The 22,811-nt window shown below is 44.8% G+C and overlaps 1 protein-coding gene across 2 annotated transcripts in view; it reads left to right on the top strand.

Annotated features, from left to right (window-relative positions):
• The window catches only part of FUT8 (fucosyltransferase 8), a 584,495-nt gene that overhangs the window by 359,833 nt on the left and 201,851 nt on the right, over positions 1-22,811 (top strand). For both annotated transcript variants that reach the window (XM_069208896.1, XM_069208897.1), the window contains 2 exons: positions 5,262-5,377; positions 5,486-5,648. In XM_069208896.1, the coding sequence (XP_069064997.1) occupies positions 5,262-5,377; positions 5,486-5,648 (279 nt within the window). The remainder of the gene's footprint in view (positions 1-5,261; positions 5,378-5,485; positions 5,649-22,811) is intronic.

Below are 22,811 nucleotides of genomic sequence, written 5' to 3'. Positions count from 1 at the left end.
CATTGCTCATGGGATGGGACTAACTTTTTCTTTTGGTTTGCTTTTTTGCAGGTGTGTTGTATTTCTTATGCTCTTCCTTGCAGCCCCTACACTTGTTTAAGTTTCTTTTTATGATGGCAAGGCAGCTTCACACTTATCCCGGGAAGCTTGCGTTTGCTACACATGCTCTCCCCCGGCTCAAACACCCCTTTCTCCCTGTAAACACCCCTTTCTCCCTGTACTCTTAATTGTTTTTTTTTTTAAGTATTGTTATTTATGAGGGCCTGACAGATGAATCTCCACCATCTTTGATAGTAAATTAAAAATGAAACATATAGATCAGTGGTTCTCAGCCTGTGGTCCGGGGACCCCTGGGGGTCCGCAAAGCCTCCTCAGGGGTTCCGTGACTGCTTAGAAAATTAAATAATATTAACAGATTTGGTCCCCAGCTTTCAGTAATGACTCAGTTGGGGGGTCCCCGGATTCCAATAAAGATTTAGTGGGGGTCCCCGGGCTCCAGTAATGATAAAGTGGGGTTCCACAGTAGTCAAAAGGTTGGGAACCACAGATATAGATAGTCACAGTGCATGTGTGCACATGCAACCTGGTAATTTCCGAATCATTTTTGCCATAGATACTTCTAAACACAGATTCCTCACCTTGTGAATATCCCCAGGCGTCAGACTGGATCAGGATTTTAAAGTATAGCCAAGCGTGCTGGTAGGCGGCTCTGTTTTTACCTCGTTCTATCACAGAAGTGACAGTCGAAGCTTCTTATAATCACCACCCCTGCGTGCCAACGTCAGTTCCTTTCTTTCTGCTCATTTGTACGCACTTCCGGGGCTCGCTCCCAACTTTTTCTTACCAGTTTCTGAGTTTTTCCATCTGCATTCTTCTTTTCGAGTGTGCATGGGAGCCTGTCGCCTCCTGAAACTACGGGGTATGAACCTGGCAGGGACTGTGGAAAGAGGTGTCAGTGACAAATCCCCATGAGGTGTGTCATTGTTGTGAGTTTTTGCCATGGCTCCCAGTCGTGCAAGGAGTGCGCGCTCAAGAATTCGAATCTGAAGGCAATTTAGCAACACGAACATATGAACTATTCCCCGAGGGCGCTTTGTCTGCAATTTTACCCCAGTCTTATCTTTCGGTAATCATGAAAAATATTTTTAAAAACCTAATATTCTATTCAAAATTATTTTTTTCATTTTAAGATTTAATAAGGTTGCGAAGTAATTTCTTAATTATATTGTATATGTTTTATTAGCATATATGTACTTCATATATATATGTAGTGTAGTTCATATATGTGTAATGGTGGCATCTAGTCCTGATCTGCAGACCAAAACAAACCATTGAAAGAATTGTAAGAAAAATATCTACAACCATTAAACCAAACAGGAGTATATTCTTATATCTCTGTTATTCTCTCTTAAGAAGGAAGGGCACGTTGGTGGCTAATGCTTGAGAGCCCCGCCCCCTTGCTAATTACACCTTACTTCTGGCGTTTAATTAGTAAGATTAATTACATTGACTGCAGTGTGTGCAGGTTTGCCCTTTGAGCTGTGCTTACTGTACAATTGACAAGATGACAATTGTTCTGTAAAACCAGCTCCGTCGGCTGGAACAGCTAGGCCTCAGGGGAACTGGGGGAGGGGAGACCATCGACTTATTGGTTCCTTCGTTCTGTGAAGAGCGATCTGCCTATCAGAACATGCTGAGCTCATCACCGCCCGAGAGGCGGAGTTACAAAGATGCTACTGGCGGAGAAGGAGCGTGCCACAGAGACTAAGTTTGCTTGCCTAGCTCCTTGGAGACCCGGGTTCTAATCGCGGGTTTGACACCTGCGTAATTTAAAAAAAATTGGAGTGCTTCCAACTGAGCTTAAAACATGAAAAAACAGACACGAGTTAGTCCCTGCTAGCTCATATACTAATTAATAGGATATATGCAGATGCCCAGCCTGGATTTGCCTTCTTTGACCATAACGCACAAGAGGTGAGGGGGTGGTGCCCCCTCCACTTCTCTCCCTCAGTAGTGGCAAACAGTAGCACATTACATTCTGCAGGTCTGTATTAATGGTTTATGCCATGGTATATTTTCATATCAGTTTGTATTACAATATTTTATTTAACCAAAACCAGGATGCATTCGGTTACATTTTTGCAGTAATGTTAAAATCACATTGGATGTCTCATAACCACTATGAGAGTTGATTTTATGTATACAACAACTGTAATATGCATTCTGTGAGGCAGCAAACAGTGTTTTTCTTCTGTGAAGTTTGCTCTAGTGTAGTAGTAGTCTGGAATTTGACTCGTACGTTGTGAATGAATGTGTGTTCATTATTAGAGTTTCTCTAATAGCGTGTTATTGGGCAACCTTGGTTTCACTGACATGGCATAAGTTATTTATATCATACCAGTGAAAATCAATGTTTGGCCGTTAGATGTTTTTTGGAACAGGTGTAAACCTACATTCATGCATTTTTTTTAAATCACATTGCAAAGATCAAGTCCCTGGTTACCATAGGACAACATACCTAACGGGATTCATCAGTGCCTACTGCCTTGCTAAGTCTATGTTACAATCACTCTATAGAAGATGTTAGTAAGTGTTACACATTAAAAAGTGGCCTGGACATCAACTGTACATGCAGCTACGCTGTTTATTCCCTCTGTTAAAGCAGCAAACAGTGAGACGAGCCTGGAGCATCTAAGATGGCCGCTCACTGCTCTGCCTCTCCTGAGCCATGGCTCCTCCCCGCTCTAGCCAGTGGTAATGAGCTGCATATTAAGCCACGACTGTTGAAATACGAAATGTATATAGTAGGCGAGATAAAAGTCATGCTTCTTCATTAACGTGCTGTGGGATTAAAATGTTCCTTAAATTCATCTGAAACTTTTGGTGTGAAGTTTAACTCCCGGAATATCCATGCCATCAATGCATTCTTGTTTTGACATACTTGAATTACCACAGCACTCTTAGAAACATCTTTTAAAGTATCACTATATGGCTTGAACCTATAGCACTTTATTCCCCTACATTAAAAGGTTTACCTTTTAATGTTTTCCTGAACCAACCCGTAAATTTAATATAGTCCAGATAAAATAACATGTTTAGGTGTATGGGTATGTTTTGAACTAGAGGGCAGGATATTCTCTGTCAGCTCTGCTTACTGTGACATTCTAAAGGCGCTTGGCTTGACTTCTAAAGGCTCTTGGCTTGGCTTCTAAAGGCTCTTGGCTTGGCATTCTAAAGGTGCTTAGCTGAATGTTCTAAAGGCCCTTAGCTGGACGTGCTATAGGGATATGGCTGGGCGTTCTAAAAGTGCTTGCCTCGGTGTTCTAAAGGCGCTTGCCTGGACGTTCTAAAGACGCTTGCCTGGGCATTCTAAAGACGCTTACCTTGGTGGTCTAAAGGCACTTACGTTGATGGTCTAAAGGCACTTATCTTGAAGGTCTGAAGGCACTTATCTTGAAGGTCTAAAGGCGCTAACCTTGACTGTCTAAAGACGTTTGGCTTGATGTTCTGAAGGCTCTTGGCTTGATGTTCTAAAGGTACTTGGCTTTATGTTCTAAAAGTTTGTGGCTTAACGTTCTAAAGGCACTTATCTTGACGTTACTAAGGCACCTATCTTGTCATTCGAAAGGCGTTTGGCTATGGGATAGTACTTCTCCTCTGTGATTTGTAATAGCCTGGTTTTCAGGTTGCTTTATCTTAGCTTGTTTCCAAAGTGCTTTAACACTTCACCTCCCACCCTTTATAATTCATTCATCTGTCAACTCATACTTATGCTAATTGCGATCTTTGGCATTGTAATTATTAAGGCTACACATAGGATTTTTCACCAGCAGAGTTAACTGATTTTTTCCTTTTGCAAATCTTGCAAATCTTTTGAGTTGATCTCGATTGTATGAAGTTTTTTTTTTGTATATTGCTCAATTGTTTTCACAACTTTAGCTCTCGTTACGAGTGGCCCGATAATTGTGATTGGGCCCGATAAGAGGATTTGGCAGCATCACTGGATTTATAAAATGTGGTTTCACTCTGGGGCGAAACACTGGGCAAAAACATGCAGGAATGGGAGGGACACAAATTCTCACATATTTCCCCAAACTCCTATTTTGGAATAAACCTGTCTCCCTACTCCGGATTTACTGGAACACCCACCCAAACTCGGAAATATACCCTTAATGAGATACTCTTACTGTAATCGAATTGAGGCAGGCTGGGACACATGCAGTCATTTTTTCTGCAAGTTTACCTTTCAGAGGGCTTCTCCATGCACTGTGACATTGAGTGGGAGATTCAATTCTTTACCACCCCAGATGTTTTTCATGGCGAGGTCACCAGCACAGTTACCTTGAAACACATTGGAGTAAATTGAAAAGGAGCTTATGCTCCTTATCAAAAGAGTTGGTACATAAAAAGAATACCAACAGCCTCCAGTAAAATATATCTTATATAGGACAATTGTGTTAGTGTTAAATGGGAGGACATGCAGCTCACATTTTTTTAAAAAATCACGATTTTTCTCCTTAGTGTGATAAAACTAAAGAAATTGTAGATTTTGCTAGATTTTCCATAAAACCATGTGATAGATGCAAATAAATAAATGAATTTCAGGACATTCCAGATTACAATCTTTCCAAACATCATTTGATGTTTCACTTCGTATCATGTCCTGCAAGAGACCTAGGTTGAAGGTGGGGGTGGGTGGCTGAGCTGTTACAACAATCTGAGTTACAACAATGTGCGAATTTATGTGCGCCTTAATGGTGAGAGTGTCACTTCTGGGGCACCTCTCAAGATATCCAAATGGAAGGAGATTTTGAAACAGAAATGCAAGATAATTTGCAGTTTCCACATGCACATTAGTCCACATCTTTCAATGGGGGGGGGGGTAATAAATATTTTTTGGACTCTTGGTCCTGAAAGGTCAACTGCTGTGCCTTAAATTGTAGAAAAACTTAACTCTTAGGCAAATCAGTAGCCATGCAGTGGTGAGAGTAACTTGTCCTCACCCATTGTTTTTGTTTACCACCAGAAATATTGTTCTTAACAAATGGTTTACACTAGGTTGTAACCCGATCCCAAAGCTCTCCACTGGCTGCCCTCATTCTGCACTCCTTTTAATGTGTAATTAAATGAATTGTCACACTCCAGCCTTTCCCTGCGTGCCAGTTCCTACCACCCCATAGTGTTAGCCTAATCTGCAGGTTGGAAATCAGGAATCTCTAAAGTTTTGTCCAGCCACTTACTAATTGTTCTTTCTGTCCTAGGATACCAGACGGCCCTGTTGAACAGGGCGCCGCAGCAGGAAGGGTCCGCGCTTTAGAAGAGCAACTTAAAAAGGCCAAAGAACAGATAGAATATTATAGGAAACATTCAGGAGACGGTGAGTCGGTCATCTCGTATACTCCTTCGAGTAAGCATCTCTTTGCCCTCACTTGTAAGCCACAATCCCTGTTGGACTGTCCTAAGCTTATAATATACTCTTTACCAGGTCCCGGCAAAGATCATGAAAGTTTACGAAGAATGATTGAAAATGGAGCCAAGGAACTTTGGTTTTTTGTTCAAAGTGAATTGAAGAAGTTGAAGCTCATGGAAGGAACTGAACTCCAAAGACACATCGATGAGATATTAGTAGACATGGGCCACCAGCAAAGGTAGGTGAATCTGATGCACTGAATGCTTTTTGATATGTTTGTTAAATGGTGTAGATTCCCATTATGCTGCACGAGCTTCCAGTGTAGGCCACACGTGTTTTTGTGTTTAAGTTAGCTGGGACCGCTTCAAACCACTGTGTAGCAGATGTCAACCCTACTTTGCATTTGAGCTCATTCCTCAAGGGGAATATTTTGCACCCGAAGAATTTGCCCTATTTTCACTTGATTAAAGTGATATATTCCTTGATATTGAAACCGATCAGGTGAGCCTTGTTCAGACATAGCAAATTGTTTCTGGTGCACTCTGTTAAGTTGTACTCCCAGGATGTGGCTCTGCAGCAAAGGAAAGTTAGACAAGTCCATGCATTTCTTAGGTATTAATGGGGCCACTTGGAAACAGACAGAAATTATGAACTAGTCAGATTTAGTTTGGTTAAACTGACCGTCGAAAGTGGTGGTTTGCTCAGTGGCTCTGGGTCGTTGTGTGTGTACGTTACACCTACGCGTTGATAAAGGCGGCCTTTTTGATTGAGGACTGATCACAATTGTGTTTCAGTGCACATAAGGTGTCTGTGCTAGTTATAGGTTATATTCGTGATCAATTTCCAGTTTCATGCAATTTATATAAATGGAATAATTTACATAGAGGTAATCCTGAATATTTAACATGGGTGCGCCTGTTAAGGCAGTGTGCCACAGTGAAGTGAGGCAGGGCGGCAGATGGAAATAGCACGGGTGTACTGTTTCCTAAATGCTTCTGCGGTTGGGGCTAGGATGTCAGTACCTGGGAGTCAGAGGCATTCCTGTGGCACAGCTGAGTAGATTTAGGCTCATTTGTACGTTTCCTATAAAGGAGCAGAAGGCCTTGGCGTATTCCTATAGTGAAAAACATGCACTATAGTGAAAAACATTTACAGAAGGTTTGAATCCTGTGTTATCCATATTACTATTTCTGTTTCTAGTTACATTTAAATATGTCCTTGTTTTAGTATTCTTGTGACCACTATTTTGCATGCAGCCATTTATGTAGGAAAGGTCAGTAATATGTAAGTAGTCTCAGTTTATTTTCCATATAATTGTTCTGAAACATTGATAGCATTGCTGCCTGCTCAGGTCCTTGTGATGTCTGTCACTAGTATCCTCCATTGATGAACCTCCGTCAAGCCTTGAACATCATCGATTCCTCTAGCATCACCAATATTTTGGATTGCCGTGCAGCAAGGGGCAGTGGTCCAGAGAGACTCATTATGACCTGTTATTGCTCTCCTCCATGGTGCCATGCTTTGTAAACCCAGGCAATGCAAATGGACACCAAACATTTATGGATTACTTGGGGAAAAGGCTGGAAAACACGTCTTCACTTTGCCTCCTTCATTGGTCACAACATCATGTGAAGGCGTGAAACTTGGAGGGTGTAAAAGAAAATGTGTAGTGGAAAGCCAGGCGTTTTGGAAATGCGTGCATTGAAAGGGGGCGCTGCATACTTCCGATATGTCATATCACACAAATTGTGTAAATATAACTCTCTGGTTACGTCAATAATACATTTATTAACCAAGTCTTAGTACACCTAGAGCTGATTATTGCATCCTACCACGGTCTGTCTTGTAGACTCTATTGTTAAGGCAAATAGGATTTGTGCAGAAACCTTACCCTCATCTCTGCCCAGTGTGGCATAGAAAATAAAAAGGGCATGCTTAGACTGTATGTATTATGTCCATAACGGGTATAAAACGACGGAAATAAGATTTTCAAGGCTTCCCCTTGAAATAAATGTCCATTGCAGTTAATCTAAATGGGACTCATTCACTTATTAGTCAATGGTTATCCTGAAATCTGACCTAATCTGGTCTAGCTGGTCCGGTTTGGATACCCCTAGTTTAATATGTCATTATCCTAAATTGCACTCATTATGATTAGCAACTGTTCTCTCCTTAACATGGAAAACCACATGTTGCCCTTGAGTGGTCTACACTCCCCTCAGTTGCAATACTGTATTATTTTCTGGAACGAAGAATTTGACAGTTCACGTTTTTCATTCAGTTGTATTTCTCAAAACCAGCTTATCAAATCTGGTTACGCTGGGGCCTTAAACTACAGAAATATGCTTTTGTGTCTGTCAGCTGTCAAGCAGTTCATTTCACGACTAAAGATAATATCTGATAGAGACTTCTAGTCGCAGATTCCTTACCTTAGAATTTTCCCCCAGGCGTCAGACTGGATCTGGAGATTTTTCTTTGAGCAATACCCTTGCACGTCAGTAGGTGTGGTCGGTCGACTCCGCAGGCGTCGTGGTCGCCGTGATGACGTCGGGAGTAGTACAAAGACGCTGCCCTCGCGCAGTGACGTCAGTTCTTTTCTTTCTGTGCCACATGCTGATCCGGAGAGAGCTAGCCTAGGCTATTTTTTGGCCGAATTCGACTGTTTTGTCGAGCTTTTTTGGTACGACTTTGGTGCGTCAAGAATGTCCCCAAAGACCGGGTTCAAGCCTTGTGAGGACTGCCATCGGACGATGTTGGTGACAGATCCTCATCGCGTTTGTCTGTGGTGCCTCGAGCACGACCACGACCTGAAGTTGTGCTCCGAGTGTCGGGCCATGCACCCGAAAGCTTTGAGGGAGCAGTCCCTAAAGCTAATGGCGGCTCGGCACTCGACTCCGTGAAGGTCCCGGTCTCCCTCGAGAGGAAGGTCTTGAGATCGGTCGCAGAGTCATCACCACTCGTCTTCTTCGAAGTCCTCGGGTCAAGGTAAGAAGCAGAAGAAGTCGAAGAAGTCCCATCGCTCTCCGACTTCACCCCGTCGCTCGGCCGATGCGACGCTGGACGAGCGTCCAGGCACTAGGCCTCTGTCCTCTGAGCCTACGTCTGGGTCGACTCTGCGCTTCCCAGAGTTTCCCAGAGCCGGAGCGACCCCTGCCCAACTGAAAGAGTTTTACAAGGCCATGTGCCTCATCTTTGGGTGGGCCAACCCCGATACGGTGCATCAGGCCCAAGGGGTTCCACTGAGGGGCCTTCGGGTTCTGCGCCGACGGCTTCGGCCCTGGCCACCGAGGTCTCCTCCGGATCCGTGCGCGGATCCGCACAGACGCCGGTCGCACCATCGATACCTTCTCTGGCGCTGGGTCAATTATCGATGCTCCCGACGTCGGTGGTGCCCACTGTAGACGTCGACCCAATTCTTATCCCCGACGACTCGAAGTTGGAGCGGCGTCAGCCGACGCCGCCATCGGCTTAGGTGGGCCCTATTCGCCCGAGGTCGGATTAAGACCTATTTTCCTATGGGTACAAATATGGGAAGGAATTGGAGGGGTCCCTGGACCCTTATGAATACCAGGATGACCCTACTATGGACTGGGCACAGGACTTGGGCGAAGCCAGTGGTCTGGATACTTCTCCTGACGCTGGCATGCTGTCTCCTCCTACCGTGGCTACGGCAGAGAGAGCTACTTATAGTATGGTGATTAGTAGGGCGGCTGAGGTCCTTGGCCTTGAGCTACCTACTGTGGATGTCAGGTCTAATCTCCTGACGAAGGTGCTTCAGCCTGGGGCTTCTACTTCGGAACCCCTTCTCCCATTCAATGTGGCCCTCACTGATGTCCTTTAGGGTACATGGTCCAAACTCAACACAGGGGCTCCTTTGAACAGGACTATCGCTCGCCGCCATCGGCCGGAGCCGAACGACCCAAAGTTCCTGTCCCAACATCCTACGCCTGAGAGTCTTGTAATCCACGCTTCCTCTTCTTCTGGCGTGCTCCCTTCCGCACCCCTGGATAGGGAATCTAAAAGGCTGGAACAATTTGGTAAGAAGTTATTTTCTTCCTCCAGCCTAGCACTGCGGTCTGTGAACACCTCATGTCTTTTGGGCGGTTATTCCCACTCACTGAAGGATACGGTTGCGCAAGTCCTGCCGCAGATACAGGAGGAGGCCTGTGCCATTGTCTCCCAAGCAGTGAAAGATGGGAGAGACGCTACAAAGTTCACTATCCGTTGGGGGCTGGATACGACCAACTCTCCGGGCAGATCGGTTGCGACGACAGTGGCCTTACGGCGCCATGCCTGGTTACGTACTTCTGGCTTCTCGGGGATGTCCAACAGTCACTCATGGACATGGCCTTTGATGGCACTCGTCTCTTCGGAGACAAAGCGGACTCAGCCTTGGAGAGATTCAAGGATTCCCGGGCTACGGCTCGGTCCCTTGGTCTTTCCTCTGCCACACGCCCACCACAGTCCGCTTTTCGTCTCTTTCGTGGACACGGAAGGGGCGCCCTGTCACGTCCTCAACCCAGCCACCGGGCCATGCGCGCTGGACAGCCTATTCGTGGCCGTGGACGCGGAATCCCATGTGGCCGTGGGACAGGGAACCAGAGGTCTGTCCAGTCCGCCTCTGCCCCCGCTGCAGCCTCCAAACCCTCCTAGTCCGCCCCCTCACTCCCGCCTAGTTGGTGGCAGGATCTGTCATCACCTGCCCCACTGGGAACATATCACCACGGACGGGTGGGTTTTGCAGATCATTCGGAAGGGCTACTCCCTCCCTTTCGAATCTGCACCACCACACATGCCACCATCCTTCCATCATCTTCCGGATGATCATTTGGTGCCTCTCCGCCAGGAAGTCACGGCTCTCTTGGCCAAGGGAGCTATAGAAAGGGTCCCTGTGCCAGAAGTAGGTCATGGTTGTTATTCCCATACTTTCTGATACTAAAGAAGGACAAGGGCTTACATCCTATCCTAGATCTTCGGGAACTGAACTACTTCCTCAAGAAGGAGAAGTTCAAAATGCTCACCCTAGCTCAGGTTCTGTCTGCCTTGGACCCAGGAGACTGGATGGTAGCGTTGGACTTGCAGGACGCTTATGTCCACATCCCCATCCTGCCTGCCCACAGACGTTACCTACGATTCATGGTAGGTCACGAGCACTTTCAGTTTACCGTGCTCTCTCTTGGCCTTACTAGCACCCCTCGGGTTTTCACAAAAGTGATGGCAGTGGTTGCAGCTCATCTGCTCAGGTTAGAGGTCTCAGTCTTCCCCTACCTAGACGACTGGCTGTTAAAGGCACCTTCGCCTCTGACAGTTGTCTCCCACCTTCAGACTACAGCGAACCTCCTGCACCAGCTGGGGTTCACTATAAATGTGCCAAAGTCACACCTGACTCCCTCTCAGACGCTCCCTTTCATCGGAGCTGTTCTGGACACAGTGCAGTTTCGGGCTTATCCTCCCGAAAAGCGAGTCCAAGACATTCAGACTATGATTCCGATCTTTCAGCCTTGGTCTTGGGTTTCGGTGAGACTGACTCTGAGGCTGCTGGGCCTCATGGCCTCCTGCATCCTGCTAGTAACACATGCCAGGTGGCATATGCGGGCTCTGCAGTGGGACCTGAAGTTCCAGTAGGCGCAGCATCAGGGAAATCTCTCCGACATGGTCCAGATCTCGGAGGGGACTGCGAAAGACATGCAGTGGTGGCTTTCGAATTCCGATTGGGTCAACGGCAGATCCCTCTCCCTTCCCCAGCCAGATCTCTCTATAGTGACAGATGCGTCACTTCTGGGGTGGGGCGGCCACATGGGAGAGGTAGAGATCAGAGGCCTCTGGTCTCCGGCGGAGTCAGGACTCCACATAAATATGCTGGCGCTCCGGGCGATCAGGATTGTGTTGAAAGCATTCCTTCCCTCTCTCAAAGGGAAAGTGGTGCAGGTGTTCACGGACAACACTACCGCCATGTGGTACTCCAACAAACAAGGTGGGGAAGTGTCCTGGACCCTTTGTCATGAGGCACTACGCCTCTGGACATGGCTGGAACATCAGGGCATTACCCTGATGGTTCAACATCTGGCGGGCTCTCTCAATGCCAGAGCAGACGAACTCAGCCGCTGACGCACTGTCGATCACGAATGGCATCTCCATCTGGAGGTGGTTCAAGATCTCTTTCTTAAGTGGGGAGAGCCTTGTTAGATCTGTTCGCCTCCGTTGGGAGAACGCGCAATGTCAGATATTTTGCGCGTTGGAGTTTCCAAGGCGGCACTCGCTCGGAGGCACTTTTCGTCTCAAGTGGAACTCCGGCCTCCTTTACGCCTTCCCGCCTATCCCTCTTCTGCCCAGAGTTCTCAAGAAAATCAAGTATGACCGGGCCCAAGTTATCTTGGTGGCTCCGGACTGGGCTCGAAGTGTGTGGTATCCAGAGCTATTGAGCATGTCCATTGATCCTCCACGCAGACTGCCTCTTCGGGCGGATCTTCTGTCGCAGCAGCAGGGGACGGTTCTCCACCCGAACCTGTCCAACCTCCGCCTTCATGCGTGGAGATTGAGCGGCAACAGTTGACGGCATTTGCCCTTCCACCCGAAGTCTGTAATGTTATCTTTGCAGCCAGGCGTCCATCGACTAAAACTGTATACGCCTGTTGTTGGAATAAATTTGTGGCATGGTGCACCAACAAATCTGTTGACCCCCTTTCTGCCCCTCTTTCAGAGGATCTTTTGTTCATTCTTTCTTTAGCCCAGCAGGGCTCTGCATTGGGCACCCTTAAAGGGTATTTGTCTGCCATTTCTGCCTTTCTTAAGCTTCCTGATCAACCCTCACTCTTTAAATCTTCTATTGTGAGTAGGTTCTTAAAAGGGCTCGCCCACTTATTTCCTCCCACTCCCTTCATCATGCCTCAGTGGGATCTTAATCTTGTACTTACTTACTTGATGTGTACCCCCTTTGAGCCTATGCATAATTGTGCCTTGCGGCTCCTCACATTCAAAACTGTCTTTCTCATCGCTATCACCTCTGCTCGCAGGGTGAGTGAGCTTCAGGTCCTTTCTTCAAAGCCTCCATACTTGTCTGTACACCCTGACAAAGTGGTGTTACGCACTAGAGTTTCCTTCCTTCCTAAGGTGGTTACACCATTTCATGTAGGCTAGTCCATCACTTTGCCTACCTTCTACGCACCCCCACATCCTTCCCATGAGGAGGAAAGACTCCACCGTCTGGACTCAAAAAGAGCATTGGTGTTCTACCTCAATCGTACTAAAGATTTCCGGGTGGACGATCAAATCTTTGTTGGCTATGTGGGTGTGAAGAAAGGGAAGGCAGTGCAAAAGCGTACCATCTCTCGATGGGTGCTTCTTTGCATCAAAATGTGCTACGCTTTGGCTAAAAAGCAACCTCCCTGAAGGCTTGCGGGCTTATTCTACCAGAACAGCTGCTGCATCCACTGCGTTAGCACGCGGAGTTCGTGTCCTGGATATCTGTCAGGCAGCTACGTGGGCTTCCCTGCACACGTTTGCTAAGCATTACTGCCTGGATAGTCAGGGCCGTCAAGAAGGCTACTATGGTCGTTCGGTCCTGCAGGACTTTCTAGTATGATCTTGGTTTGCAGCCCACCACCGAGGATGGCATTGCTTGGGTATCTATTCTAAGGTAAGGAATCTGCAACTAGAAGTCTCTATCAGATGTACAAGTTACTTACCTTCGGTAACGAAATATCTGGTAGAGACATATTCTAGTTGCAGATTCCTTACCGCCCACCCATCCTCCCCGCTTGCGAACTGATTTCTAGGGACAGGGATTCCCTCTTTCAGGTCCTTAACTCTGGCGCACCAATCTCAGTGTTCTTAGCGGCTCTGCGCTCTGGTATGGAAAGTCGTTAAAAGAAACTGACGTCATTGCGCGAGGGCGGCGTCTATGTACTACTCCCGACGTCATCACAGCGTCCACGACACCTGCGGAGTCGACCGACGCCACCTACCGACGTGCAAGGGTATTGCTTGAAGAAAAATCTCCGGATCCAGTCTGACGCCTGGGGGAAAATTCTAAGGTAAAGAATCTGCAACTAGAATATGTCTCTACCAGATATTTCGTTATCAAAGGTAAGTAACTTGTACATTAAGGGTTTCTTGGATTTTTAAAGAAGCTCTTTACTTGTTTCATCATTTAAGAGTAGGCAATGAAGCATGCTTTAAATGTGCATTGGAGAAGTCCCCTTTTTATACTGTTTGAGAATCCAAATTATTATCATTGTTTATTGATAAGGAGGACCTATGAAGGCTGTTACAACGAATTAGCAGAATGTGTGGAATTGTCACTGCCAGCTAGGCCTCTAACAAAAATTATTAAGTAGAGAATATTGGTGGGTGAAAAATGGTTTTCTGAGGCACAATATATGAACTAATGCTATGGATGTTATTCACAGGAAAATGTTGATTTGTTTGTTGATTGTAAGCTAGTTTATTCAGAGGTCATCTGTGTTGCACTGATTGCTTGAATCACTGCATGCTGGCGGTTTAGAGCTCGAAACTTGCTATTGTGTGGTGGAGTTCCTTTTTTGAATAGGTAGGTGTCAGAAAATGTTTTTTTTTTTTTATCAAAACAAAGCTAAACTTTATTTCCAGTCGGAGCCCCTAGAGTTATAGGGCAGTACAGGGTTACATTATGTGGTAGGGTTCACTAAATTATGTGGCAGTAGTACACCACCTCATTCCATTGGAACAGCTTCTCAGGACAGTATTTCGTATGTGCCTCACTAGGAGGTACTTTAGAACTTAAGACACAGAAGCTTGAAAAGGGCTGAAGCATATCTGTGATATTTCTAAGGTTTGGCCGGCTTGTTGAAATAATCTTAACTATGTGAACAGTGTCTATGATGTCAACATGAATGGGTAATTACAGTGGAACAAAAAATCATGACAAAAGAGCCATTCTCCACTCTAATTGAATTATTTTTAAACATTTAAGGTTTTGTGTCCTGTAGCAGCCAAAAGCACTTCACCCAGCACATTAAATGGGGATGTTTACTCTGTCTGGGCAATCTTGTCACTTCTTTCAGCAGCTGATTAGAGGGACCAGTTAGCTTCTGTAAAGTGATATTTTGCATCATCACAATGAAATAAGACTATACTTAACATAAAGCGTAGCTCAAGTCGTTCCATGGATGTTGTGTATACCGCAAGAGTGCAGCGCCCCAAGTGATTCTCTTAGGAACAAATTGTTTTGTGGGAAATTCCATTAGCTGTATTTTCCATTTGATGTGTGTTGAGCTTGTCCCAAAGGAAACCCTACACGATTCTATTGTATGTTTTCGAAAGATATAAGAAAATATCTAGTTCATCTATACAGCCTTCCATCTTAAAGCTCAGTTATAAGGATCCAAGCTTGAGTAACCTTGAAACAGGCCTCATGTTAACAGGATGGCACTAGTGAATGAGTTGTTGTCCTACTTACCCAGGCTATATGTTCTTGTTCCTTGTTCTCATTGAGCTTAGGGGTCACTTTCCATTTCCCTTTTGTTTTTAGTCGGTTCACCCCGTTTACTGCCGCCTACTGATATATACAGTACAGACGCACAATTAAAATGCATTACCACTCTGAAGGTAAATTTTTAAATGGCCCTGCTGTGTATCATAGGCCAATTTACAGAAAACTGCCTTGTGACCTCGACAACCAGTTTTACAAATAATTCTGCTCCATAGTGGAAGCTTATTTATGCATTTAAAAGTAGCTTCTCAGCCAGACTTGGGGTACTGTACCCCCATCCTTCATATTTCACTTGGTTTGAGTGTATTGACTGGAGTAGTGGCCCTTTTGGCACAGGGATCCTCAGACTGTGTTAAGGTTGGTCACTGGTACCTAGAAGCCTGTTGAGCTGATGATATGTTACTTTGTTAGTATGAATGCCACAAAGGCTGCAAGTGTGGACTAAATGCCTTTCCTATATCAAATGTATGTGAGTGAGAATGACACTCATTGGGCAGAGTAGGGAACCACAACTCCTCCTTGCTCATTGACCTGAAATGTGTTCGCTCACAACACCAAGTTTGGTAACTCTGTGTGTCCCTGATGGGCCACTGTAGTCAAAGAGTGAGCTGATAGAAACCACACGCCTCGTCAGTTTCCCATTCCCATTTCATGCTAGGTTCCGTGTAATGTTGTAAATGTGGATCCCTCACTGGTGCGAGAGGGGCTGCAAGGGATTGCACCCATTGACTGTTTTAATTTCCTTACCGAGATATAGCGAAGCACGAGCCCCTCTTAAAGCATACATCATATTTCCACTTTCTGAAGAAGAAAATTCATGGACGAACCCTGATGGCACTCGAGAACCCCGTACATCTCCCACGGTTCTCCAAAGACGAGCATTTGCCAACATTTGGCGTCGTTTGCCTCTTCAAATCCTTCCACAATGTATTGATGTAACAGCTTGTCACTTTCGTTGCTTTGAATGCATGTTCTTGTGGAGCGCATGGGAAAATAAACCACCTCTGGCCAGTTTCACTGGTAGACAAGTTATTTGCCCAGGAATACAACATTTGAGGGGATGTAGGGGAAGCTAGTTTTTATAACCAAGTGCCTAGTTTCCAAAGTCTACAACCTAGCCACCAGACAACATTGTAATGCCAGAAGGCCACAATTCGTGTTCTCAGCCCAAGAAATCCCACAGTGGTGTCAGGGAGCCCCAACTCTCTCTTCTCTGCTAGCTAGTGGCCTGGATGGCAGATCAGGGGTGACTGCCCCTCCTCGGCTCTCGGGATGTGGAACAAATGTCATTAGCCCTTCATTTTTCTACACTTAAAAGAATTATTGATTTAGGGATGCGTGTTTTTTCCAGGTGCCTGATTCCTCACCCATCCGCATTCTGCTCAGTCTGCATTTAACCCGACATCAGTGTGCATTGCATAAAACCTCTAATTGGACTCCATAAATGACCCTCTGCAAAGACCGTGTGCAGTTCAGTAAAATGCAGTCTGTATCATGCTTAATTACAGGAAATGCCCCCATAACGATTAATTTATCAAAAGAAATTGACTGCTTAATGGCTCATTCTAGTAAACTCCTGCAGCACCTGAGAAATCATAATTGAGCGAGTCACTTAAATGATTTTTGTCCCAATCAATAGGTTGCATTGTAATATTATTGCATGTTTTAATCAAGGAAAGCGTGCAGGTGGTGTGCACACCCTGCCTAGCTCCTCTGCGGTGCCAAGGCATGAACCTGCCCGCATCCTGTTTGCAGTGGTAGCGGCTGGTATATTCTAGGCTTCTCTGTACACCCCTGCGTTAATTAATCATATAGTAATTGAATTAATTATGCTGCTGGGAACTGAGTTTTTCCTAAACATTTGACCCTACTAAAGGAAAAGGGTTTTTTTGTATGGGGGAATGGGGAGGAGGCGCACGCCTTAAGTATTCCATGACTATGTGTATAGTTGCTTGTACACTGTGCATTGGCGAGTTAAAAGCATAAGCACAATTATCATGTCCCTCAGACCAAACAGCAATCCCACTTCAATTGAAAGTACCAGAATTCAGTGAAACCGAAGCACACTGGTCTACATGAGTTCTTTCAGACCCGAGCCCAACCCGTCTCTAGTGATGTCCTCAAGGATCCATCTTTTCGCAAATGGTCTTCATTCGGAGTATCGAGCCCCAGGGAGCCGGGGTGGAGCATACACAAGGGACAACAGCATTGTCAGAGTCAAGAAATGCAGGAAGGAGAAGGCGAGACTCCGGGCCTTTGGTCGGGCACTGAACATCACCGACCGGCAGACTCTACCTCTTCTACAATTCCACGAGAAGCTAAAGACCCATCTCTTACAGTTTCAATGTCTGGTTATTAGGGCGTTTTATTAGTGTTGCCAGGTGTGGTTGCGTAAGAGGCGTGGTGTTGGAACGACAGTTCTTCAGCAAGCAGGTGGAGCACATGTACTGTGCTCTGAGCATGAGGATGTGGTATAAGATACTCTCTTGTCTGTGGCAAGAGATAGTTGTGTGACAAGAAGTGTATGCCTGTGGGCTGCAGTGCTGTGTTCTGTATGAGAGGTGATGTAAAATGTTTGTTGGCTGTATAGTGCAGGAATATGATGGTGAGCAGCAAGGCTTTGTTCTGTGTGTGAAGATGTGTGGTCTAAGATGCTTTGTTGGCAGTGGTGGGATAGTTGTGTAAGAAGTGATATATGATGGGGGCGGCAGTGCTTTGTTCTTTTTGTGTGGATGTTGGGTGGTCTAAGAGGCTTTGTTGGCAGTGGTGGGATAGTAGTGTAAAGGAGAGGTATATGCTTGTGGCCTGCAGAGCTTTGTTCTCTTTGTGAGGTGATGCAAAATGTTTGGCTGTTGAGGGATACTAGCTTGAGGAGAGGAATATGGTGGTGGGCAGCGTTGCTTTGTTCTGTGTGTGAGGATGTTGTCTGGACTAACATATGCTTTGTTGATAGTAGTGGGATAGTTGTGTAAGGAGAGATATATGATGGAGGGTGGCAGTTCTTTGCCCTGTGTGTGAGGATGTTGGGTGGTCTCAGATGGTTTGTTGACTGTGGTGGGATATTTGTGTATGAAAAGGTGTATGATGGTGGACACCAGTGTTTTACCAAATAAAAGTTGTTGGTGTCAGGTTGTGTGCAAGTGTCTGCTGGGAGGTCTTTCTAACATGTCGTTTGGAGTTGAGGGATTTTTTATTTGTATCATGGTATGTATTCCAGGGTTTCTTTTGGCTAGTAACAGCCAGGTGCTGCTGGAAGGTGCTTTTTTGCAGGTTGTGTATAATATCTGTGCTGTGTGGATGTATGTCATATGTTCTAATGTGATGCATTGAATGTTTGTCTGGAGGGATTCGAAGAATGCTGAAATAATTCATGTATATGTTGAATCTGTTCACAGATGACCCTAAAGAGACTACTGAAAAGGTTAGTTTGAAACTGGAAGATAATAAAAGGAAAACATTTTGTGGAACAGAGCTCACTGCAAAAGGACCTTATGAACTTACACGCTTTATCTGTTTATTGCGTCAGACATAAACCTTTAGTTATTGCATTGGATGTTAAGGATGAGTGACTGGTTCATTTATGCTTACTGGCTGGTAAAAGAAAATCCATTCCATCAATCCTAGAAGAACATTAAAACAGTGACGCAGCTGTGACACAACCTGGGTTTTTACAGCAACATAAAGAAATCGCCCACAATCCCAACCAAGCAGAGAATCTTTCTGCGGGCAGTCTTGAATTGTAAAACTGTGCTACCAGTAAGTACTCACAGGGAAGAAAGTTCTGGTAATGCACAAACAAATTTGCTTACACCAGATGTCTCAGTCTTTGACAGTATGAAAGGTGATGAGATTGCTGGCTGTGGTGGCATCATGAATACCTGTCATACCTCATTCCAGGCTACATATGAGATCACTACAGTGTAGTGGAGTTCCTTCAGTGCAGGGGGTCATGTGGTTGGATATCATGGAAGAGATCAAGTCGTGTTGAAAAACTGCCTTCTTGGGGATGCAGGAAGATACTAAAACTTCTGCAAGAATTGCCATGCCTTAATCAAGGCATGAGATAAGACAATGTGCTGCAATTTTTATACAGGTAGGGGTCAGCAGATGTTTTATTTTCATCAGAGCTTAAAGAAAGTGGTTAGCTGGGTGAGCCAATCTAGTGATGCCGGGATTAGAGTGAGAGTGTTCTCGATAGTGAAACCTAGGGGTTTCGCATTTGGTGACACCCTTGGCAGAGAGCTTTTGAAAGATAGTTTGTTCTGAGGGATATGTCCAATTTGTTTTTGTTCCTGGGGGTGATACTTAAGAATTCTTTCTGTTAAAGAGGAACATGCCTGAGATGCAGGCTGGAAGTTTTAGTATGCAAGCCTTCAAGGTGCCGATAATCTTTAGACGTGATGTCTTCATATAGGGTGGAGTTTAATCTCGATAGTGATCCCAAATCATGCTGATATTGAGGAGCAATTGTTCCCTATTTTGACCACTTGTCTGCCGTTGAGAAGGCAGTAAGAAACACAACTAAGGACTTTATCAGGAAAGCCCATTCTGTGCACAAGCAGTTTTAGCAGCCTTTCATCATCCATAGTGTTGGCTGCTGCTGTATAGATTGTGCAACATGGTGCATGGAAAAATGGACAACATAACCAGTAAAGCCAATATGTCCATCACCTACCTCACTTGCTAGGCTGCAAATTATTACACACATTACTAAGAGTACATCCTTCCGCTATTGTGGCACACACAAGACTTCCGGATGACAGACATTATTCATGGTACCACCCATTAAAAGATTCCTAGAAGGGACTAAGAAAAATATCCACAATTCCACCACCCATACAAAATCATAAACTGATATATCTACTACAGCTACTAAAAGAACCTTTTGAAGAACTACACAAGGCCACATTAAAACATGTAATACCAAACACTGCCTTTACAGTAGCACATTTCTACGCAGGTTCTGATCACTCAGTGGACTAATGCAGCCACTGCAACTGCATGGATCTGTGATTGATATAATAGTCACTGTTTCAAACCCTGGCCAATCTACTAATACTTTCATCCTTCTGAGGTATGTCAAATGAGTACCATTGAGTTGGATACTAATAAATATCAGATATTTCAGGAACAAGATACTTTTCTGGGTGAATGTGCGCTTTACAAATAAACGTTATGTTATTTTATGTTATGTTTTGTTGACTGCAAACATTTATTACACAAGAACCATGCTTTCAAGTACATAACAATAGGATGGTAATTAGCCATAATTTAGACCAAAGGTGTCCAGTTTTTAAGTGAATCAAAGAATTCAACTGCCTGCTTTTTTCCAAAGACACTAGCAAAAACACTACACCATGTCAGAAGGGGTATTGTGTACTGCATAGAAGCTGAAAAGGACAGCAGAAAGGCTCCAGTTCTTTGTGGATTACACATTACAGTCGAAATCCCAGCCATTATCAAATGGCTGTGTAGACAGATGGACTGTACAGACAACTTGCATGTGTTATACAGGGGCATGAAAAATTATTGACTTTAAGTCAAGAGCACACTCAACAAGGAAAAAGGGGGTAACAAAAGTATTTGTGGTGAACATCTCGTTTAAGGACATCTGCACAGCTGCAACATGGTCCTCCACACACACATTTATCAAACATTACTATGCAGATATTCTGGCAAGGAGAGAAGCACAGTTAAGGCAGTGAATATTAAGACCTGTATGACAGTAGTAAGATATTTATTCAAAACTGTACCACTTGCGCATAAGAGGAATAAAACTGCTACAGACGAAGTTGAGTTTGCATAAGAAACTAACAACTAAACCTGTAATAATAGTTTTCCGGTTTGAGGCTCTTCTAGATTCACATGTAGCCCCACTCCTCTGTTTAGGTGTGGAGGGGAAAACAGTGGTTACTTAACAGTGATTACTTATTTAACTCACAACCCCATTAATCAATAACACGAGTAAAAGAATCTGAAAATGGAGGTGATGCACGTCATAGACTCCGCCTGTAGTCAACGCCCAAAATAAAAACATTTACTTAGAATATTTGGAGACCTGGTTACTAGATGTGAAATAGTACAAAGCATGTGAATCTATAAGTCTCAAACTGCAAAGCTTTTGTTAGAGATAATAAACTGGTTTCTTACGAGAAGCTCAAGCACTTGCATTGACATCATACTTACACAAGGACATATGGGTCCTCAGGGAAATAAAATGCATAATCTGAAGGCAGTGTATTCTACAATACCACATCAGCCCACCGCTGGACACTGAAAAGTAAGCATGAAGTATATTGAACAAAAAAACAAACCAAACCAAACAAACCAAAAGCAAGCTAACTCGTAGGGAGGTGGGAAGCCAGACTCTTGGTGCATGAAACCACCAGTCAGATCCAGGGAAGTGCTGCAAGATGCAGTGTAAGGGAAATGGAGAGGAAGTACTGCTGGTGAAGACCGAGGGAATATCTAGGGATGAACTGAATAATGTAGGGCACAGTTGCCATGTATATTGGCGGTAGCAAAGTCTGCAGACTGACTGAGTATCTGGAGATCAGTTAGTGGCTGGTAGCCCTCAACAGTGTCCATTTGATGCTGAGAAAGGCAATGTTAAGGTGACACAAAGAATGGGGAGAAACAGACAGAGCCACACAAGAACAGGAATGAGGACAGACAGTCACATCTGCTGAACATCACCTCAGTGGTGGAGCAGGAAGCACCTTCCTAACCCTGGTTGCTGTGATAGCTAAGACTTTTGAACAGCTAGGGGTCTAAGAAGTGGTTATAAAGGAGCCTGCTGCTCCTTCAAAAAGTCACCATCTTCCGCAAAGTCACTCTTAATTCTGATTCTGCAATAAAAACCTGATCAAGGAACTCCCTGTTGACTGTCTGTCAAGCATGATCCCAGGGCTAATACACTTTACCCCTTTCTTCAACTAGCAACCTTTTTACTATCATTGTTGAAGGGCATAAGCCATCCTGTTAACACCCTTAGCTATTTTTTATATCCAATTTCCCATGTGCGCTAACCCAGCCAGGCAATTCTCTTCCCATCTTTCGATGGTTTGTTTTTACTACCAATCTAGAAACACCCTTTTCCATATCCCCCACATTCAAAAAATATAAATCCACCTCTTTCCTATGTGAAGAAGGAGAGATTGATAGTTAAATAGGCGTACGACAAGTGCCCAATTGCTTTGATAAAAAGATACAGGTAACACCGTTTAACCCAGCTTGTAACTTCATTCATTCCCACTCAACAAAACGTCATGACTAGGGGTGGATGAAGAATTCTTCTCCGCTGGCGGAGTACACAGAGTTTTCTGTACGGACTTCCGAAAAACTCCACAAAGTAATGCGGGACAGAGTTTTTTCTCTTGCGCGGCTCACAAGAGAAATTACTAAATTGGCAAGCGCTAGCGAGATTTCTGAACGCAGGTGGTCGCGGCATGTCATTGAGAAAGCTGCTGCTAGAGTAAAAAATCTACTTGAGCGGCAGAAAGAAGTTAGCTCTCTCTGGCACTCTGTGTTACGGAGCTTGCACTGATTTTACAGCATGGGAGAAACCCCTGGCACTGAAAATCAGCACGAACTGCTCAACTTACCCAAACTCTGGCGCTCGCGGATCTCCGCGTAGCATGGTAGAGAGTTTCGGCACTTCACGGAGTTCCGCTTAGCAGAACTCCGCCCAGGCCTAATCATGACTTGAATAGTCACTGAATCTGAAGAGCTCTTACTCCTGAGAACCCAAGAACCATAGTGTGCTTACACTCCAACAACTGTAATCAGTGGCCGCCTAATGTCTGTCTCCAAAGATAAGTGCTGAGATTTAAAGTGCTGCTGCTGGGAACCACAGTCACAACAAGCCCATTCTGAGATGCTATTACGTGGTACTTTAAACGATGCCACTGTCTAAAAAAGTAAAGCTAAGTC

Source organism: Pleurodeles waltl, chromosome 9, assembly GCF_031143425.1.
Source record: "Pleurodeles waltl isolate 20211129_DDA chromosome 9, aPleWal1.hap1.20221129, whole genome shotgun sequence".
Classification (NCBI taxonomy): Eukaryota; Metazoa; Chordata; class Amphibia; order Caudata; family Salamandridae; genus Pleurodeles; species Pleurodeles waltl.
The sequence above is the reverse complement of the archived record's forward strand: the minus strand, read 5'-3'. Positions and strand labels throughout refer to the sequence as shown.